The sequence below is a fragment of the Taurulus bubalis genome (assembly GCF_910589615.1).
Source record: "Taurulus bubalis genome assembly, chromosome: 17".
In the NCBI taxonomy this organism is placed as follows: Eukaryota; Metazoa; Chordata; class Actinopteri; order Perciformes; family Cottidae; genus Taurulus; species Taurulus bubalis.
Genome location: NC_136605.1, coordinates 17,743,410 through 17,758,390, shown reverse-complemented (window position 1 = coordinate 17,758,390; position 14,981 = coordinate 17,743,410). Strand labels below are relative to the sequence as shown.

The 14,981-nt window shown below is 44.4% G+C and overlaps 1 protein-coding gene across 1 annotated transcript in view; it reads right to left on the bottom strand.

Moving 5' to 3' along the window:
- The window catches only part of pde4a (phosphodiesterase 4A, cAMP-specific), a gene marked incomplete at both ends in the record, with an annotated part of 39,635 nt that overhangs the window by 14,933 nt on the left and 9,721 nt on the right, over positions 1-14,981 (bottom strand). Inside the window, 2 exon segments of the mRNA XM_079232946.1 lie at positions 14,273-14,324; positions 14,327-14,331. Coding sequence (XP_079089072.1) covers positions 14,273-14,324; positions 14,327-14,331 — 57 coding nt within the window.

The following is a 14,981-nucleotide window of genomic DNA, read 5'->3' as shown; positions in this document are numbered from 1 at the left end:
AAGTTTTTGTTTTTTTTCACATGTGTTTTCTGTATATTATAGCTTTTGAAATTATTCAAATATCCCCTGTGGTTGAGGAGATTTTCTGTATTTAGTATGGGTATGCAAACTATTCGGAATTTCTGAGTGAAATGGCTGTGGCTCAACTGGGGTTAAAGAAGAAGTTTTAAAGGCAGTTCATAGTCTCTTTGTCACCTGCAGTCAGGGAGTTGTTATTCTGACACAGCCCTTAACCAAACTCCTCAACAAAACTCCTCAACCAAACTTGAGATGAAGGAAGATTCAATCTTACAGCTGAGAAATGAAGTCAGTATTGATCGAATGTGATTTTAGAGTTTGGCATCATATGAGAAGAAAATTATTGACTACTTTGTGATAATAGAACAGACAGACACCAACTTATCTGACAATATTTTTGAAAAGTATACTTCCTGAATTGTTAACAGGTGTGAACCATTAAAACAACAAAATTGTTTCAAAATCACAACATTTTCAAATCGCAAGAGCGGCAATATTTGTTAAAACGCTAAATGTGAGTCAAAAACATTTTAAACATGTCCTGGTGCACACATCATATTCTACAGACTGAAGAAAACATCTTTGTTGGGTACAGATTCCTGCAATAATTATAATAATTTTCATATGTTTTTAAATTCAAATGAGAATGATGATGTAAAAATGATCTTCCACTCTAATATTGCAACTCACATCGTCACTGCAATATCAGTCAAGTTATCGCATTTAGATATTTCTTCAAAATTATTCAGCCCGACTTCACATATACACAGATATGATATAAATAATAGTATGAATCACTTTCAGGCGGCAGTCAGATGTTGAGATGACAAGAACAGATGGGGAACCGGTTGCAGTGTAGCTGCAGCATCTATTTTTAATGTAGAATAACTTTTATCTCCACACACACACACACACACACACACACACACACACACACACACACACACACACACACGTTTCTCCTAAACTTCTCAAACTTGTGTTGTCAACTCAGTTGTGAACGGTTTTCAGTTTGACTTCTAAAATTAAACGTGAAGCGTGATATTTTTAGAATTGACTTATAAATTGGCCAATTAGGAGCCACTCGTCTCCCCAGAAGGCTTTGTGAATATGACTACAGATCAAATTATCATTAAACAAGTTTCTTCGGTAATGAAAAACACATCAAAAATGTCTGCCAGGGGGAACCTCTGCCAGATGCACACACTAATCCCCGTTTTATTTTTTTTCCTGCAAACTTTGAGAGTAATTATGAGTCTTCAAATTTCAGCACTTTCCAAAATCTAATCCATCTGACTGTAGATATTAGAGTGTGTGCTTGGAATAATTCATTTGCATGATGCTCACACCTCATCGAAACATGGATGGATTACTGATCAGGCCTACCGGGCACAAGCCCAGTCCTCCACCGACTAAATGTCTCACACGAAGAACAAGAAGAGACACATCACGACTACACAGAGATGCAAAATAACCACAAAGACACAAAACATCTGCAAAGAGATGCAAAAAAAAACAAGAAAGAGACACAAAACCACAACAAAAAGAGGGTAAACCACTAGAAAGTGGTCGGGGAGGTGGCAGGGCCTCCTGCATGTCTGAGCCCAGGGGCCCGTTCTCTCTCAACCCGCCCGTGCATCTGAACTGATGCAGAACAGACATATGTGACTGAGCACTGGGACAAAATGAAAGATCAGTGGCTTGCATGCCGAACTGTACCTGCAAAGAGAGGCGATGTTACAGTGAGATGACCGCCTGCGCTCCTGAATACTGCGGTTCAGTTTCAAACGGCGGAAAAAAACCGAGCCTCCGTGTCCCCGAGAGTGATCGACCGGTGACACAGGTGAGGTGAGAGAGGGCGCAGGAGGTGGACCCTCCGGACTCTCCCATAACCTCATCTGTCGTGTCAGCTTCCTCTGACTCATCGCTGCCCGCTCTGGCCCCTGGTGGAGCCGACCAGTTGAAGAAAACTCCCCCAGCCTCCACTTAAAACTGGCTGTCTCCCTCCCACGCAGCCCCCGTCAACGGCTTTTTAGTGCGTCGACTCACGTATCGAGCAGACGAGAACCACGTGATGTAAACTGTCCTAAATTCCAGATAGCGAGGCCTGATCCTCCCTTTAGTCCTGCTCCCCCGCGTGCTTCATGCTGGAGGAGTCAAAGTGCATAAACATGCATATCCTGCGCTGTGATCCTCAGGCCCTGGGTGCTTAAACTCCAGTTCCCCTCTTCTCACATCCTCGGTTTGTTCCCTGGATTTATGCAGGTCTCCTTAATCCTTCCCTGAGCAGGTTTGTCTGTCTCCTTCTCAGCCTTCCAGAAGAGAGCTCCTCTGATATTTCACCAGCTCAGCTGTTTCCTGCCGCTGGGACCAACCGGGCCAAACTGGACCTCTGTCCCCATCTGGTCTCCTCGTCGCAGCGGCTGCCGTCACACATTCACAACCCTTCGAGACACCAGTGGCTGCGACTGTGATGATCTATGGTAATATGTCAATTAGCCAGTCCTTTGCCCTTCACGTTGTATCTGTTACTTTTTTATCTCCTCCCCTCCCACCCCCTCCCCGCCTGCCTGGTGCAAGCATGTGCTCTCGCTGTCCTTATCTCACTGCTCACAGTTCCTCTGCAGCAACAGGAAAGGCTGATCGGTAAGAGCAACAGACAACAGGCGCTAGAGTCGAGCAACACACAGAAGCTGTGTAATTTGACGGGAAGATAGAAAACGACCCAGAAAGAGGAGGAGAGAGAAACGAAGAGAAAAAAAAGTCAGGGGAAAACGGGTTGACTCATGCCCCTGTGTAAATGTTTACATGTTCCACTGAAGAGCGTGCAAGGTTTGCGCCCAAAACATTTCTTATTTTGACATCAACAGCCTCGCTCGGCAACAGCACTTTCCTTGGCCTTTAGACGTGAGCAGACACGGCTCGGCCTTGATATTCTGCATGAGCAACAATGAGGCCATGAAATAGCTTTCAAACTAGGTGCATGAGGTCAACCACTACTAATTCACTGATGACATGGGAGATGCTAGACGGCCTCAAGCAGGATTTCTTTTTTTATACTAACATGGCTTCTCAACACACTGCAACTCAAAATGCAGAGATATTTGACTGCAGCTGTTAAACTACTGCAGGTATCAGGTTTGCCTGCATCTCTTTGGGTGTTTAGGTGGTTTATTACTTAAATAATAGACGGTAAAGATTAACAGCAGTGTAACAAGTGTATGCATCCTAGAATTACTAAAATTGCATTTCGAAACATTGCTGTTGCAAAGTGTGGTGAGAGTGTTGCAAGAGACAAGTGAAGAAGTGGTGAGCAAGTTAAGGCTTTCTCAGTAACGATTGCACAGCGTACTGGATTGCTTTCCTGTGGCATCGTCTGGTAGTCCACGTCTTCACAAAGTTGGTATTGTGTAAATGACACTGTTTTATTACACATAGGCAGATGTGTATCACATAAAACTGAAGACGTTGCGTCCTAGATGTGATATAGAGGTGCAGGAGTTGTCTGTTGTTTTCAGTTAACAAAAGCCGGCCTGTGTGAACTCAATGAAGGTCATTTGGTTTAGTTGAAGTAAAAAGAGACAGGAAACAGACAAACATTTACAAGTAGAGGTGGCGTTTAAGACTTTGTTAAGCTGATGGTACAATTGTTTGAAAAATGTATATAATGTACAAAATAAATAGGATTTTTTTTATGCTTTATGATATTTAAGTAATTAAGACACATGTCTATAATATGTAGATGTCTGCACTGCAGGCTGAAGTTAAGAGAATCAAAACAACAGATTAAACTTTCCTGCATCACATGCTGTTGATTGATTCTTGATGAAATCTAATTCTTAGTTTCTGCTCGACTGAGTGGAAAACTCACCTCCAAACACGTTTTGTTTTTGGTAGCGGGGCTAACCTTTAGTCGTGTTTGGAATATAAATTGGACATTTTGAATTGTGTGTGTGTGTGCGAGAGAGAGAGAGAGAAAGTGTGTGTGCCGGCACGTCCGTGTGACAACCTGCACACTAAAGAGGAAAACTATTCAAACTTTGTGTGTCATGATTTGAATACACACTCTGCACCTCCAGGATGAGAGCACAAATGAGACGACTTGTGAATAGTGTCTGTTTTCCCCTCAGCCTTTTTCGTGCAAGAGCAGCTAAACCAAAAAAAAAAAAAAAAAAAACCTGCTGCATGAATTCGGAGTTCCACCTTTCAGGGAGCAGCTACCAGCGCGAGCACACAGGAACACAGGAAAGGTAAGACGCCTTGTCAAGCGGCTTCCTCCTCTCCTCCTGCCTCGCACATTCACCCTTTCTTCTGAGTCTCGCTTTCCCCTCCCCTCTTTTCCTGGGAGAGTAACTATCGTTTGTTTATGACGCACAGGGAGACGGACGGCGGAACGCATCTTAGAAAGTCGCTTATAAAAAAAAGGCCTCACACACATGCAGCCTGTTTGAACAGTGCCTTTTCAAAGACAGACGTCGGGAAAGATGTCAAGAATCATAATTCACATGACAGTTTCCATTGTGATCTCCGGAGAGCTGATGAGGAGACAATTATTCTATATCCTATTAAATACACCAGTCCCAGCTCAATAATAGCCAGTGAAACCTCTCAAAGTGACTCATCCATACACACACACACACAGAACTGTACACACCCCCATGTTGCTATTAAGCGCACACACACACACACACACACACACACACACAGATGAGTTTTCACGGCGAAGCTCCTTTTGTTTTTTTCGCTCAAACACTACAAAAAGGCCAACTCGACGCGTGTGCGCACGCAGACTGTACACAGGGGGATTATAAGCTGTGGGCCTCTCTCTTGGCTTCATTATGTGAAAGCAGAGTCCCTGGAGTGTATCGCTGCGGACAATGACATGATGATCAGAGGCTTCAGAGGGAAGGAGATTTGTGCCAGCCGAGTGGCTCCTTCCTTCGTATGGAAGATAGCAAACAGTCTCTGTCGGGGTGGAGAGGAAGCGCTCTGAAAATGCTGTCTGGTGTGTGGCCCCCGTTACCTGAGCTGCCTCCATGTTTGAGGACCCCGGGGCTCTCTGACGCACGGCAGAGACAAACCGATGGTGATGGGCATGTTAACAACTCAACTCTGGTTCATTTTGCGTGACTGAGAGATGTGGTCACCGACTCGGAACATGTAAAACTCATTTATCGCTTGTGCAGCAAGTGACATCAAGCTCGGGAAGCACCGATCAGATCATCCGCACCTGAGCTGCCGATACCAGTGTTTAATCAACAAGCTGAATGCTGGGATCATGCTTGACTTAAACACTGTTTTCCTAACTTTGTCAAACAAAAATGTAACAAATAAATATGAAGATATAAATGTACTGAATGTTATTTATTAAAATAATAGTATTTGATACCATATTGAGGTATTTTAGACTGGTGCTTCACCACATCGAGCTGAATTAGATTCATAAAGAAACATTACACGACCATTACTGTGGTACTAGTATGCTTATTAGATTAGAACATGCGTCTTCTCACAGAGAGTCCTTGTGTGCAGAATAAGCCGGGGAAATTGAACTGTTCTGCAGCAGCACTTCATTTTCTCTCTTCTCCGCACACATTTCTTCAACAAAAGCGGGGAGCTTGATTTCATGTCATTAATACGGCGGGCTTCAAAGGGCTTTGGGGCTCCGAGTCAATGCAGCAATTAGTTTAATTAAACCTATAAGTCTATATGAGAGTGTAGAAGAGATTCACATACATCCCCTCCATTGACTGCTCTCTCGCAATCGATTAATCATTAGCAATCACCAGGAGGAAGCCCCCCCCTCACCCGGCTGGTGCTAGTTGCTGCCACATCAGCAGTTTCCAAACCGTCTGGTTGGTGGCAGCTCTTCTACCCCTCCATCACACCGCACGGTGCCATTAATCAGGCCTCGCTGAGGGGGATGCACCGCCAACACTCATTCATTTCAACTACTTCTAAAAAAAAAAAAAACACTCCCAGTCAATCCCACCCCACCCGCCATCTCCTTTTCCTCATTCTCTTCACTTCACTAAGTTAATGATTAACCTGCCTGAGTCCATCACCCTCTCTCCCCCCACGACACACAGTCCGTACTCTCAGCTCAGAGGATGACAGTTATTTCCTGCCCCCGCTTCCTCCTCTGCCAAGCAATCACAGATGCTTGTTTCCACGTGCAAATGCAATTTCAATCCCCCCCTCCTCTATTACTGCCCCCATCCACCCATGAGCTGTGCCTCACCCAGGCATTTAGCACCTGGCTGATTGCTACCAGTGTGGGGGAGGCAGTGAGAGGGGAGTTGAAGGGAAGAGAAGCGGGGACTTGAAAATTGGGAAAGGGTGCTACTTGTATAGGCTGACCATATAATCACAGCTGTACTCCATTGCTGCGGTTGAATCATCGGCGGACCTATCGAGCACATTAGTTGTTTTTTTTGTTATTATTACGAAGCACTCTCTCAGGCCGGGGCATGCTTTTAGGGCAACATGCCCGTAACTGACACATCTCAAATGACATGTCCAGAGCAGGGCTTGCCATCTCCGCTTGCCTCAGCTCGCCCTTTGTGCCTCTCAGGCAATCGCAAGAGAGATAGAAGGACAGAAGGACAGAAGCACGCTCAAGCCTGCTTCTATTTTAATGTCGACATTTACAGTACGATGCACAAGAGGAAGAAGCTCTGAAGGGAAAGCGCTGGCGCCACGCCACATGGACAAAGAGAGGGCATCTGGCCACTGGAGCTTCACAGAGCCAGGATGGGAATAATGACATAGATGGGGGAGGGGAAAAGACAAGCCAAGACACTGGAGCAGAAATAAACAGTGACAGGTTGGTCAGCAGCCACATTGTTAAATCTGATCTTTTGAGAAATCAACTCATCTTTTGTCACTAATTCAATCTAATTACATACCAAATTATAATCATCACCATTTTAGAAAGTATAATCATGGACTCAGACTTCGTGACTTCTTGCAACCTGGCTGCTGAGCGCTCATTAAACGCATCAACTATGTTAGCCGGGAAACATCATTATCCTATTAGCATATTTCCCTGCGTGCATTGCATTACAGTCAAAGCTCTCCACAGAAACCCTTCATTTACCCGGTTTGAACAGTTGCACGATGGAGACTCGTAATGCGTCGTGTCATGCGTGCATCTCCGATGACTCACAGATATTTTCTCAGATAAAGCTGAAAACAATACTAAACCCCATTGAAAATTCTAATCCATTTCAGCCTCAGCTCCACCCATACTTTCAAGTCAGCAGAGCTGCAGCGAGAGCTACTTTTCAGAACTAATGCTGCACTGAGCGCGGCTGTGCTCAATACCAGAAAAACTGCACTCATTACTGTGCATGGAGTATTCTAACCTTAAGTCCATCAATACTGAAAGGATTGATGCAACTGGAGAGCAAATCTGAATTGAAACTCTCAGCCGAGGTTTATTTTTATGTGAATGTTTGGTCATGTTGAAAGTAGAGTGAAGCCCCTTTCCTTCTCGAATAAAATCCCACTAACACCCACAACCATCTGGCTTTTGTCTTCAGAGGGAAAGGTTGGAAATCAAGTAACAAGCGATGCTCGTTGAAGTGAATATAGGATAAATATAATCAACAATTATTATAATTCATTGACGCACAAAACATGCAGTTAATAAGCTCTCTTCAGAGCCACAAGACTCCAGTCAGTCATCAGTAATTTTAGCTCGCTGATCATCGAAACACACTTTATTCAAACTCCACAGAAACAAAGTCAAACTCATTAAAACCGTCTTTGTTAGTCTTTCCACTGTTCAAGCAATCACCAACTCTGGTTTGAGAGTTTGAAAGAGAGACTGAATAAATAATCTCTATAAACAGATTCTGAATTCACATGTCGAGGCTGTAAGTAACGGGACAAGATTTTGACATCGGAAGCGTTCTGGTCTTTGTTTGTCGTCCGAGCAATATTGACCAATCACGTTCGAGCAGCTTTGATTGAACGCAGGTAAATAAAGCGTTTGGAGAGCATCGCATTGGCCGAATGCAATCTGAGAACCTTCCGGCTGGCATCTGACGATGATTTATCTTTTTTTTGGGGTTTAGAATTAGATTGAGCTACATTGGAGACCTGCACCTGCCCGGCCCCGCCCACTGCCCCTCCCTTGTTGGCCCGAGCCTCTCCCACCCCTCCAGCTCTCCACTGCGCTGTGGTCAGATCACAGAGCCGGGGATTACAGCAGATTATCCTGCCCACAGGATCACCGACCCAACTCACAGAGAGACGTTTCCTCCGCCTTGGAAAGTGCAGAACACATGCCCTTCAGGAAGAACCCGGAGGGATTGTCCGCCATCACACACACCTGGCAAATGCCACGGGAAAGGGATTTATTGTATAGACTACACTAGGCAGGATAATCATCCTTTATTCCGCGCAGCAACAGGCCCTCCTCATTGTGAAAGGGACAGCCTCCGCCAGCCCTCCTAATCTATTAATGCACTGTACAAAATAAATTCCACCCGGATTGAGTGGTTCACATTAGACACGCAAAGCTCTCAGCGCCGTGTTTTCTTTTACCTGAGGAATTTCGGGCTCTCCTGCGCTGCGGATTGTCTTACACTTTGAATTCTTCGAAACCCACCAGAGGCGTCCGTCACTTCGGATCACCGTCAGCAGATCTCTGGAGTCTCTCCTCAGGTGGAGGCCGACTCCTTCCGTCACCGACGTGTCTGCTTCACGGGTCGCTCGACTCTCAGCTCTGTTTAGACACAACTTTGTGACATGGTCTGCTGCACAGTGCAGTGATGTTTCGGTGCATTTCAAATGTGACAGAATAGGGAAGAGAGAAAGTATTAGCGAGCTTTCGCACATTCTTTGTTGTGCCGAAAGACTGCCATGGTCATTTTCAAAGGGGTCTCTTGACCCCCACCAAGAAATGTGAATGAAAATGGGTCCTACGGGATCAATAAGTCTCCTGTTTACAGACATGTCTACTTTATGATAATCACTTGCATCTTTTGTGCATGCCGTGCAAATTATTACATTAATTTCAACTATTCTAAAATGATGTAGTTGTATATTTCTGCAAGCTGTATTCAATGTATTCATGTGTGATAAGGTTATTCCCCATAGTAGCCATTTTGATCTGTTGTGACCTCTAAGAAAATCACAGCTTAATGAAACATTACAGCCACATTCGGAGGTTGTTTGGCTTTGGGTTTCTAAGCAGGAAAGTGGTTCGACAATTCAGAATAAACAGTAAAGCCTTGCAGTCACAGTGTCAAGCTCCATCAAGCCTGCAATGAAGCCATCTTCCCTTCTTGTTTGCCTTCAATCTGGTCTGCAGGAAGTCAAACACATGCTCAGTTGGACTGAGTTCAGATGACAGACCTGGCCAGTCAACACTATTTCACTATTGGGACATAAAAAAATCACTGCTTGTCTGCATGTTTAGGGTCATTTTCCTGCTGTACAAATCTTTACAGACACTGTCTTGGAGTAAAGCCAGAAGAATGAAAAAGCTCTTTTCCACCGCTCTGTTGTCTGCTGCACTTTTGCAGCGTGTATTAAAAAACGGGGATCAACAAGGTCAGCACAGCTTGGATTATTTTCTGTTTTGTTCTCTCGGTGTCTTTTATCCGTCGGTCCTTCTGCCCGTCACAGTCTCTTCTTCAGTCGCTCTTCTTTCTAACTGTGGCCACGTGGAAAGTGATTAATTGCGACTGAGATTGGACACAACTGCAGGAACTTTAAAATAAAACATGTTAGAATAAGACTTTGTGACATCACCCATGGGTTTTTGTTTTTTAAGCCTCGACATTTCCTCACAGACTTCTATACAATCAGACTTCTGTTAGTCGCCCCCGGCCTGGTCATTTGAAAGAATGCAAGTTTGTGGGTTCACGTTTCAGAACCGGTGGTTGCCGTCTGGAAGAAACTGCTTCATCTTCCTCTCTTTGCTCTTCATCCTTGCTCCTACAGAAGCTCTTTACTCTTTTATATGTAAATCCCCCCATGTGACCCCGCAGGCCGTTTGGGCAAGGTAAGGATTTAAGAATCATGTCTCCCAACAAACATCCAGCTCTTTTTTATAACCAGCGTTCAGCTTCTTAAATATCAATTGAATCCAGAGGACCTGTTTGCTGAGTAAGGCTGTCCTAAACTAATGTTGATTAACACTCATACAGAGTTTCTCCACATAGAATAATGCAAAAGCACCATTTTAAATCTTTAAAACGTTAAGTCTTTTGTTTACCAGCACGAAAAAGAACGTCTAATCAATTCAGCCCTCTCAAAAAGCACCTTGCTGGTTTGTGTCTCCGCTGTGTTTCTCCTCCCCTCTGCTGGAGACTGATGCCGGGATAAACAGATGGATCAGCTGACAACGAGTACCATCCTGAAAGATGACAGATGGAGAGACGTGTTCAATTGGTGCTGCGCTTAGTTTCCTGCTACTCGCATCCAGATAAATCAGGAGTTGAGAGAGGAACTCCTCGACGTGGAGAGTGATTGTCCTGCAGCAGCGAGAGCAATATAACGATATTGATTTGCTTTTGATGTTTAATGGGAGTTTCTCAAAAAGGAAACGCTCGTGAAAGAGGGGGGTGGTATGTGATGGAAAGAAGGAATGGGGGTTAACAACACAAAAGCGCCATCCAGCCGAATTAATGAACTGGATTTTAATTACACTGACCAGCATTCCTAGACTGTGGAGGAGAGCTATTATAAAACCCAGTTAGTGGTTAGTGCACATTGTGGAGCCATGATGAGAAAGGAAACGGCTGAGAGAAGCTGGAAATGCAATCGAGCTGGACTGTAGAAAGTAATGATAGCACTGGCATCTTCACTATACCACCAAATCCATACCCCCCCCCCCCCCCCCCCCCCCAACAAGCCCACACAAGGAGTGGTATTTTTAGCGCATCACCCTATCTCTGAGATAGAGCGCGGAACTCCCTCTCTGCAGGCTGGGACTGCTGGGGATCTTTCATTTTAATCCAGACTAGAGAGAGATGAAGAGAGAGAGAGAGAGAGAGAGAGAGAGAGAGAGAGAGAGAGAGAGAGAGAGAGAGAGAGAGAGACAGCGAAGCACAGAGAGAAAGAGAGAGAGAGAGAGTGAGAGAGTGAGTCATCCAGAGCTACCTTTGTGTCTTTATGTCCCTGTTCCTTCTCACCATCTAACTATCTTCCTTCCATCTTTTCTACCATCTGTGTTTTCACTCAGTCTGGCACTCTTGGCTAACGTAAAAGCCTGTCTGTCTGTCTGTCTATCTTTATGTTTCATGGACTCAACATTTGCATATTCATTTTGTTGTTTCAAATTCTGTCATATTTAATCCAATCCAGAAGTGAAATGCAGACTAATAAGCAGTCTTGGCATTTAATTCGTCATACATATTCCGCAGCACAAAGATGGTTGGCTGCGTATTACCCTGGAATGATAGATAATTACTGATATAATGGGGTTCAAAAACAAATGCTGGGCAGGGTGCAGCTGAGTGAGAGTGCCTTCAAGGTTGATTTCAACACAGTGAAATGGTCCATGTAGCTTGATGGTCTCAATTGTCCTGTAATGTATTCCTGGCGTCGCCGGACAAACATAAATGCACCATTGAATTGCTTCCCCCTTGTTTGCTTTGTTGTGCTGTCTTTCATCTTCAACCCCATCTCTTAGCAGCGCTACACAGGGAGAAATGGATTAAACTGATTTGAAACCCAATGCAGCCTGACAGTGAGAGGGCTCCAGGAGAGGAATACGACTAAAAACAAGCAGCAATAAGAAGTAATAACAATTTCACTTTTAAGAAAGTCTTCATTTTGATGGTCATGAGCTTTGGGTAGTGACTGAAAGAATGAGATTGCAGATACGAGGCGGCGAAATGACTTTCCTTTCACCCTGAGAGATAAAGTGAGGAGGAAAGCCGCCGCTCCTCCGCTTCAAACAGAGCTAAATGTGGTGTGTGTCAATTTACACTTGTGACATGCATACGGTCTTTTCAAAGTAACTTAGTTTGGTTTAGGCAACACCACCACTTAGTGAGGTTTTTGAAAATATCGTCATTTGGGTTGAAATGACAAAAAAGTTACTCGAGTACGTAAGTTTCGTGAGAAGTAAATCTTACGTTGGGAACGAACCGCGCTCACCTGGGTGAAAGATCATTGTTGTTTTGATCGTGATCTTGGTCTGGATTTACATAAATGAATGTCTCCTGCTTTTAATCTGTCAGCAACTCGGTTCCTCGGAAGTGGAAGTAGTTTGTAGAATTTTTTGATCAGCTGAAAACGATGCCACGAGAGCTGTGGGAGTGAACCAAAAGCATGAGCTGGAAGATGCAATAAAGCGTCTCGGAGTCGAGTGATAATTCTCTGTGGGTTCATCCAACAACCCCCTTTCACATCACACACACAGCCATTTCACCCATTGGTACTATAAAAACATAAATTATAGCTGCTTTGAATTAAAACACTAACTATGATGCATACTATGAATTCATGTAATTAAAGACTATACCAGCAAAATGTTAAGTTACATCCCTGGAGATGAAATATACCATACATTTATGTAACAAGGGCAATTAGTAAAATGTATTCCAATTATAGTGCAGTTATAATAATCGTGTGAGCAAGAGAACAATAAGAGCATTAGCGTGAGCATCCCAGATCGCAGTTAGATGTCATTAGAGGAAAAGACAGGATTATCTGTGTGGATTCTTTTGTCCTGAAACGGCCTCAGGGCCATTACCTTGCAGCAGTGAATGCCACATGATGTCTGACAAGTCATATGTCTGTAATTTTGATTCTCAATGGCCTCCTGTCCCTCATATTCTCTTCTCTTTTTTTTTTTTAAAGCGTTAGCACTATATTTTTAGACTTAAAAAAATGTCCTCCAATTTAAAATGCACCCTTTCTGTCTCCACGTCTTTCCCTCAAATCACGTCAAGCCAGCAGCTCGAACCTTCCAGCATCTGTCGGACTTTATTCCGTCACACTTTAGTGGCCAGACCTGAGCAAACGTCACATATCCTAAATCTGGAGAGGATGCCGTTTTGAACATGCTGATTACAACTAAGATGGATACAGTTCGCTTTTAGTCACCTTACTGTCTTTGACCACTGAAGAATGTGTTAGATGAGTCTTAGAGGTACAGATGATGTTTATAATATTTGGTTTGCTAATGGGAACAGAAGCAGGGGATGAAAAACAGATAGATTTATCGAGTGATCCCGGAGAGCCGAGGGCTCCCTAACTGAGGAGGAAGAAGCTGTGTTCGGGTAATGGGGCCTGAGCGGCTTGCTAGAAAAAGCAGTCAGAGTCTAGCAGACCGTTTCCAAAACGTCAGAGTCTGGGAATATGGGCTGTGAGAATTAGCAGTATGTCCAAACAGAATGGATGTCTCCCACTCTGCATGTCCCCAGACACTTTCCGTCTCACAAAAGCCTTCGCACATGCTTGCGCGCAGGCGTTCAGCCACAGTAGCTGTGCCAGTGCGGTTCTCTGTCTGCCTTTCACAGATCAGGATTCAGCAAAACGCGTTGCAACAAGCTCTTGTGCACTGATCACTTTTCCACTTGCAGCAACAGACCAGGCCCTCAAAATGAAAATTATGGAAACTGCTGGAAAAGTCAAGAAGCAAAATGTGGGGTTAGGGAGGGGGAATTCATGAAGCTTCGTGACGGCACAACATTATAGTGACAAACGCTTCACCATCATGATGAACACATCTTTAGGAGATGTGCCATGCCCTGCGGGGTGCAAAATGAGGACATTACACACACATACCCACACTAGTCTTTCACATTATCTCTCACTCCTGCTGCTTTCAAACACACACACACACACACACACACACACACATGCATACATACACAAACACACACTGACATACTGATGCACAACCAAGTGTACGTAGACACTAGCACGCAGAAGCCGCCACACTCAATATCTCCCTTATTGAAATAAAGAACGGAAACCGGAATGAAGCTCAATAAAACACTGGGAGCTGAGGCTGGTTTGGTTTAATCTCATTACACTGAGAGCCCGAGGCCTCTCTTCCCCTATTTATAGCTCCCTGAAAAAGAGGAGGGTCGGCCTCCGTGTGCACAGCATCACTGGCTTGTGCAACCGCGGCCACGAGTGGCAAGGGACGCGACCACTCGCAGACAGGTCTTGCGTCAAATTTGATGTGACACAACACACAATTGCCGAGGATCTGTGAAGACAACCGCCCTCATTCTCTATTCTCCAGACACATGCGTGCTTCCTCGTTTGCCACATTTACCTTCTGTTCCTCTCCACTCTCCTTATCTTCACACTTTCTCCCTGGTGCCGGCGTCCCACCTGTTTGATGCAAAGGAATTGGCTCAGGGGTTGTGTTCTATTAAAGCAGGCAGCCTCCACGTGCAGGAGAGCACTCGCTGCTTCTTCTTCTTCTTCTTCTTCTTCTTCTTCTTCTTCTTCTTTTTCTTCTTCTTCTTCTTCTTCTTCTTCTCTTTGACTTCTTTTAAAGCAAGATGTTTATCTGGCACTTTATGGTCAACGCATTCTCACTCCAAATTAGTCAAATACCGACGCTTGGTCAGAGGCCCTGAGCTTCAAACTGTGACGCTCTACGTACCCCTCTAGTGTCAGTTTGTGTCCGTTTCCACTTGTTACACTAAGATAAGCTTCTGTCTCCACAGAAAGTTACATTCAGGCAGCAAAACCCCTTAGTCAGGTTTAGGAAAAGAGTTAACGGCTATCAGTACATTGACTGAAAAACAACTCACGTGACTAACGACTAAAAACATTTACTTTTAGTTGCTCACGGGACACAAACAGTGGTCTCCTAGACAAAATGGCCGTGATTGTTTCACCCATCCGCCTCACCTCCCTGCCTATTTCTTGCTCTATCAGTTGCTCTGACCGTTTAATTGAATTGAGAGGAAAGCAAAGTGCATCGATTTCAGGCGGCACTCCCCAACCGTCAGTAATGAGGAGAAAAATGAAAA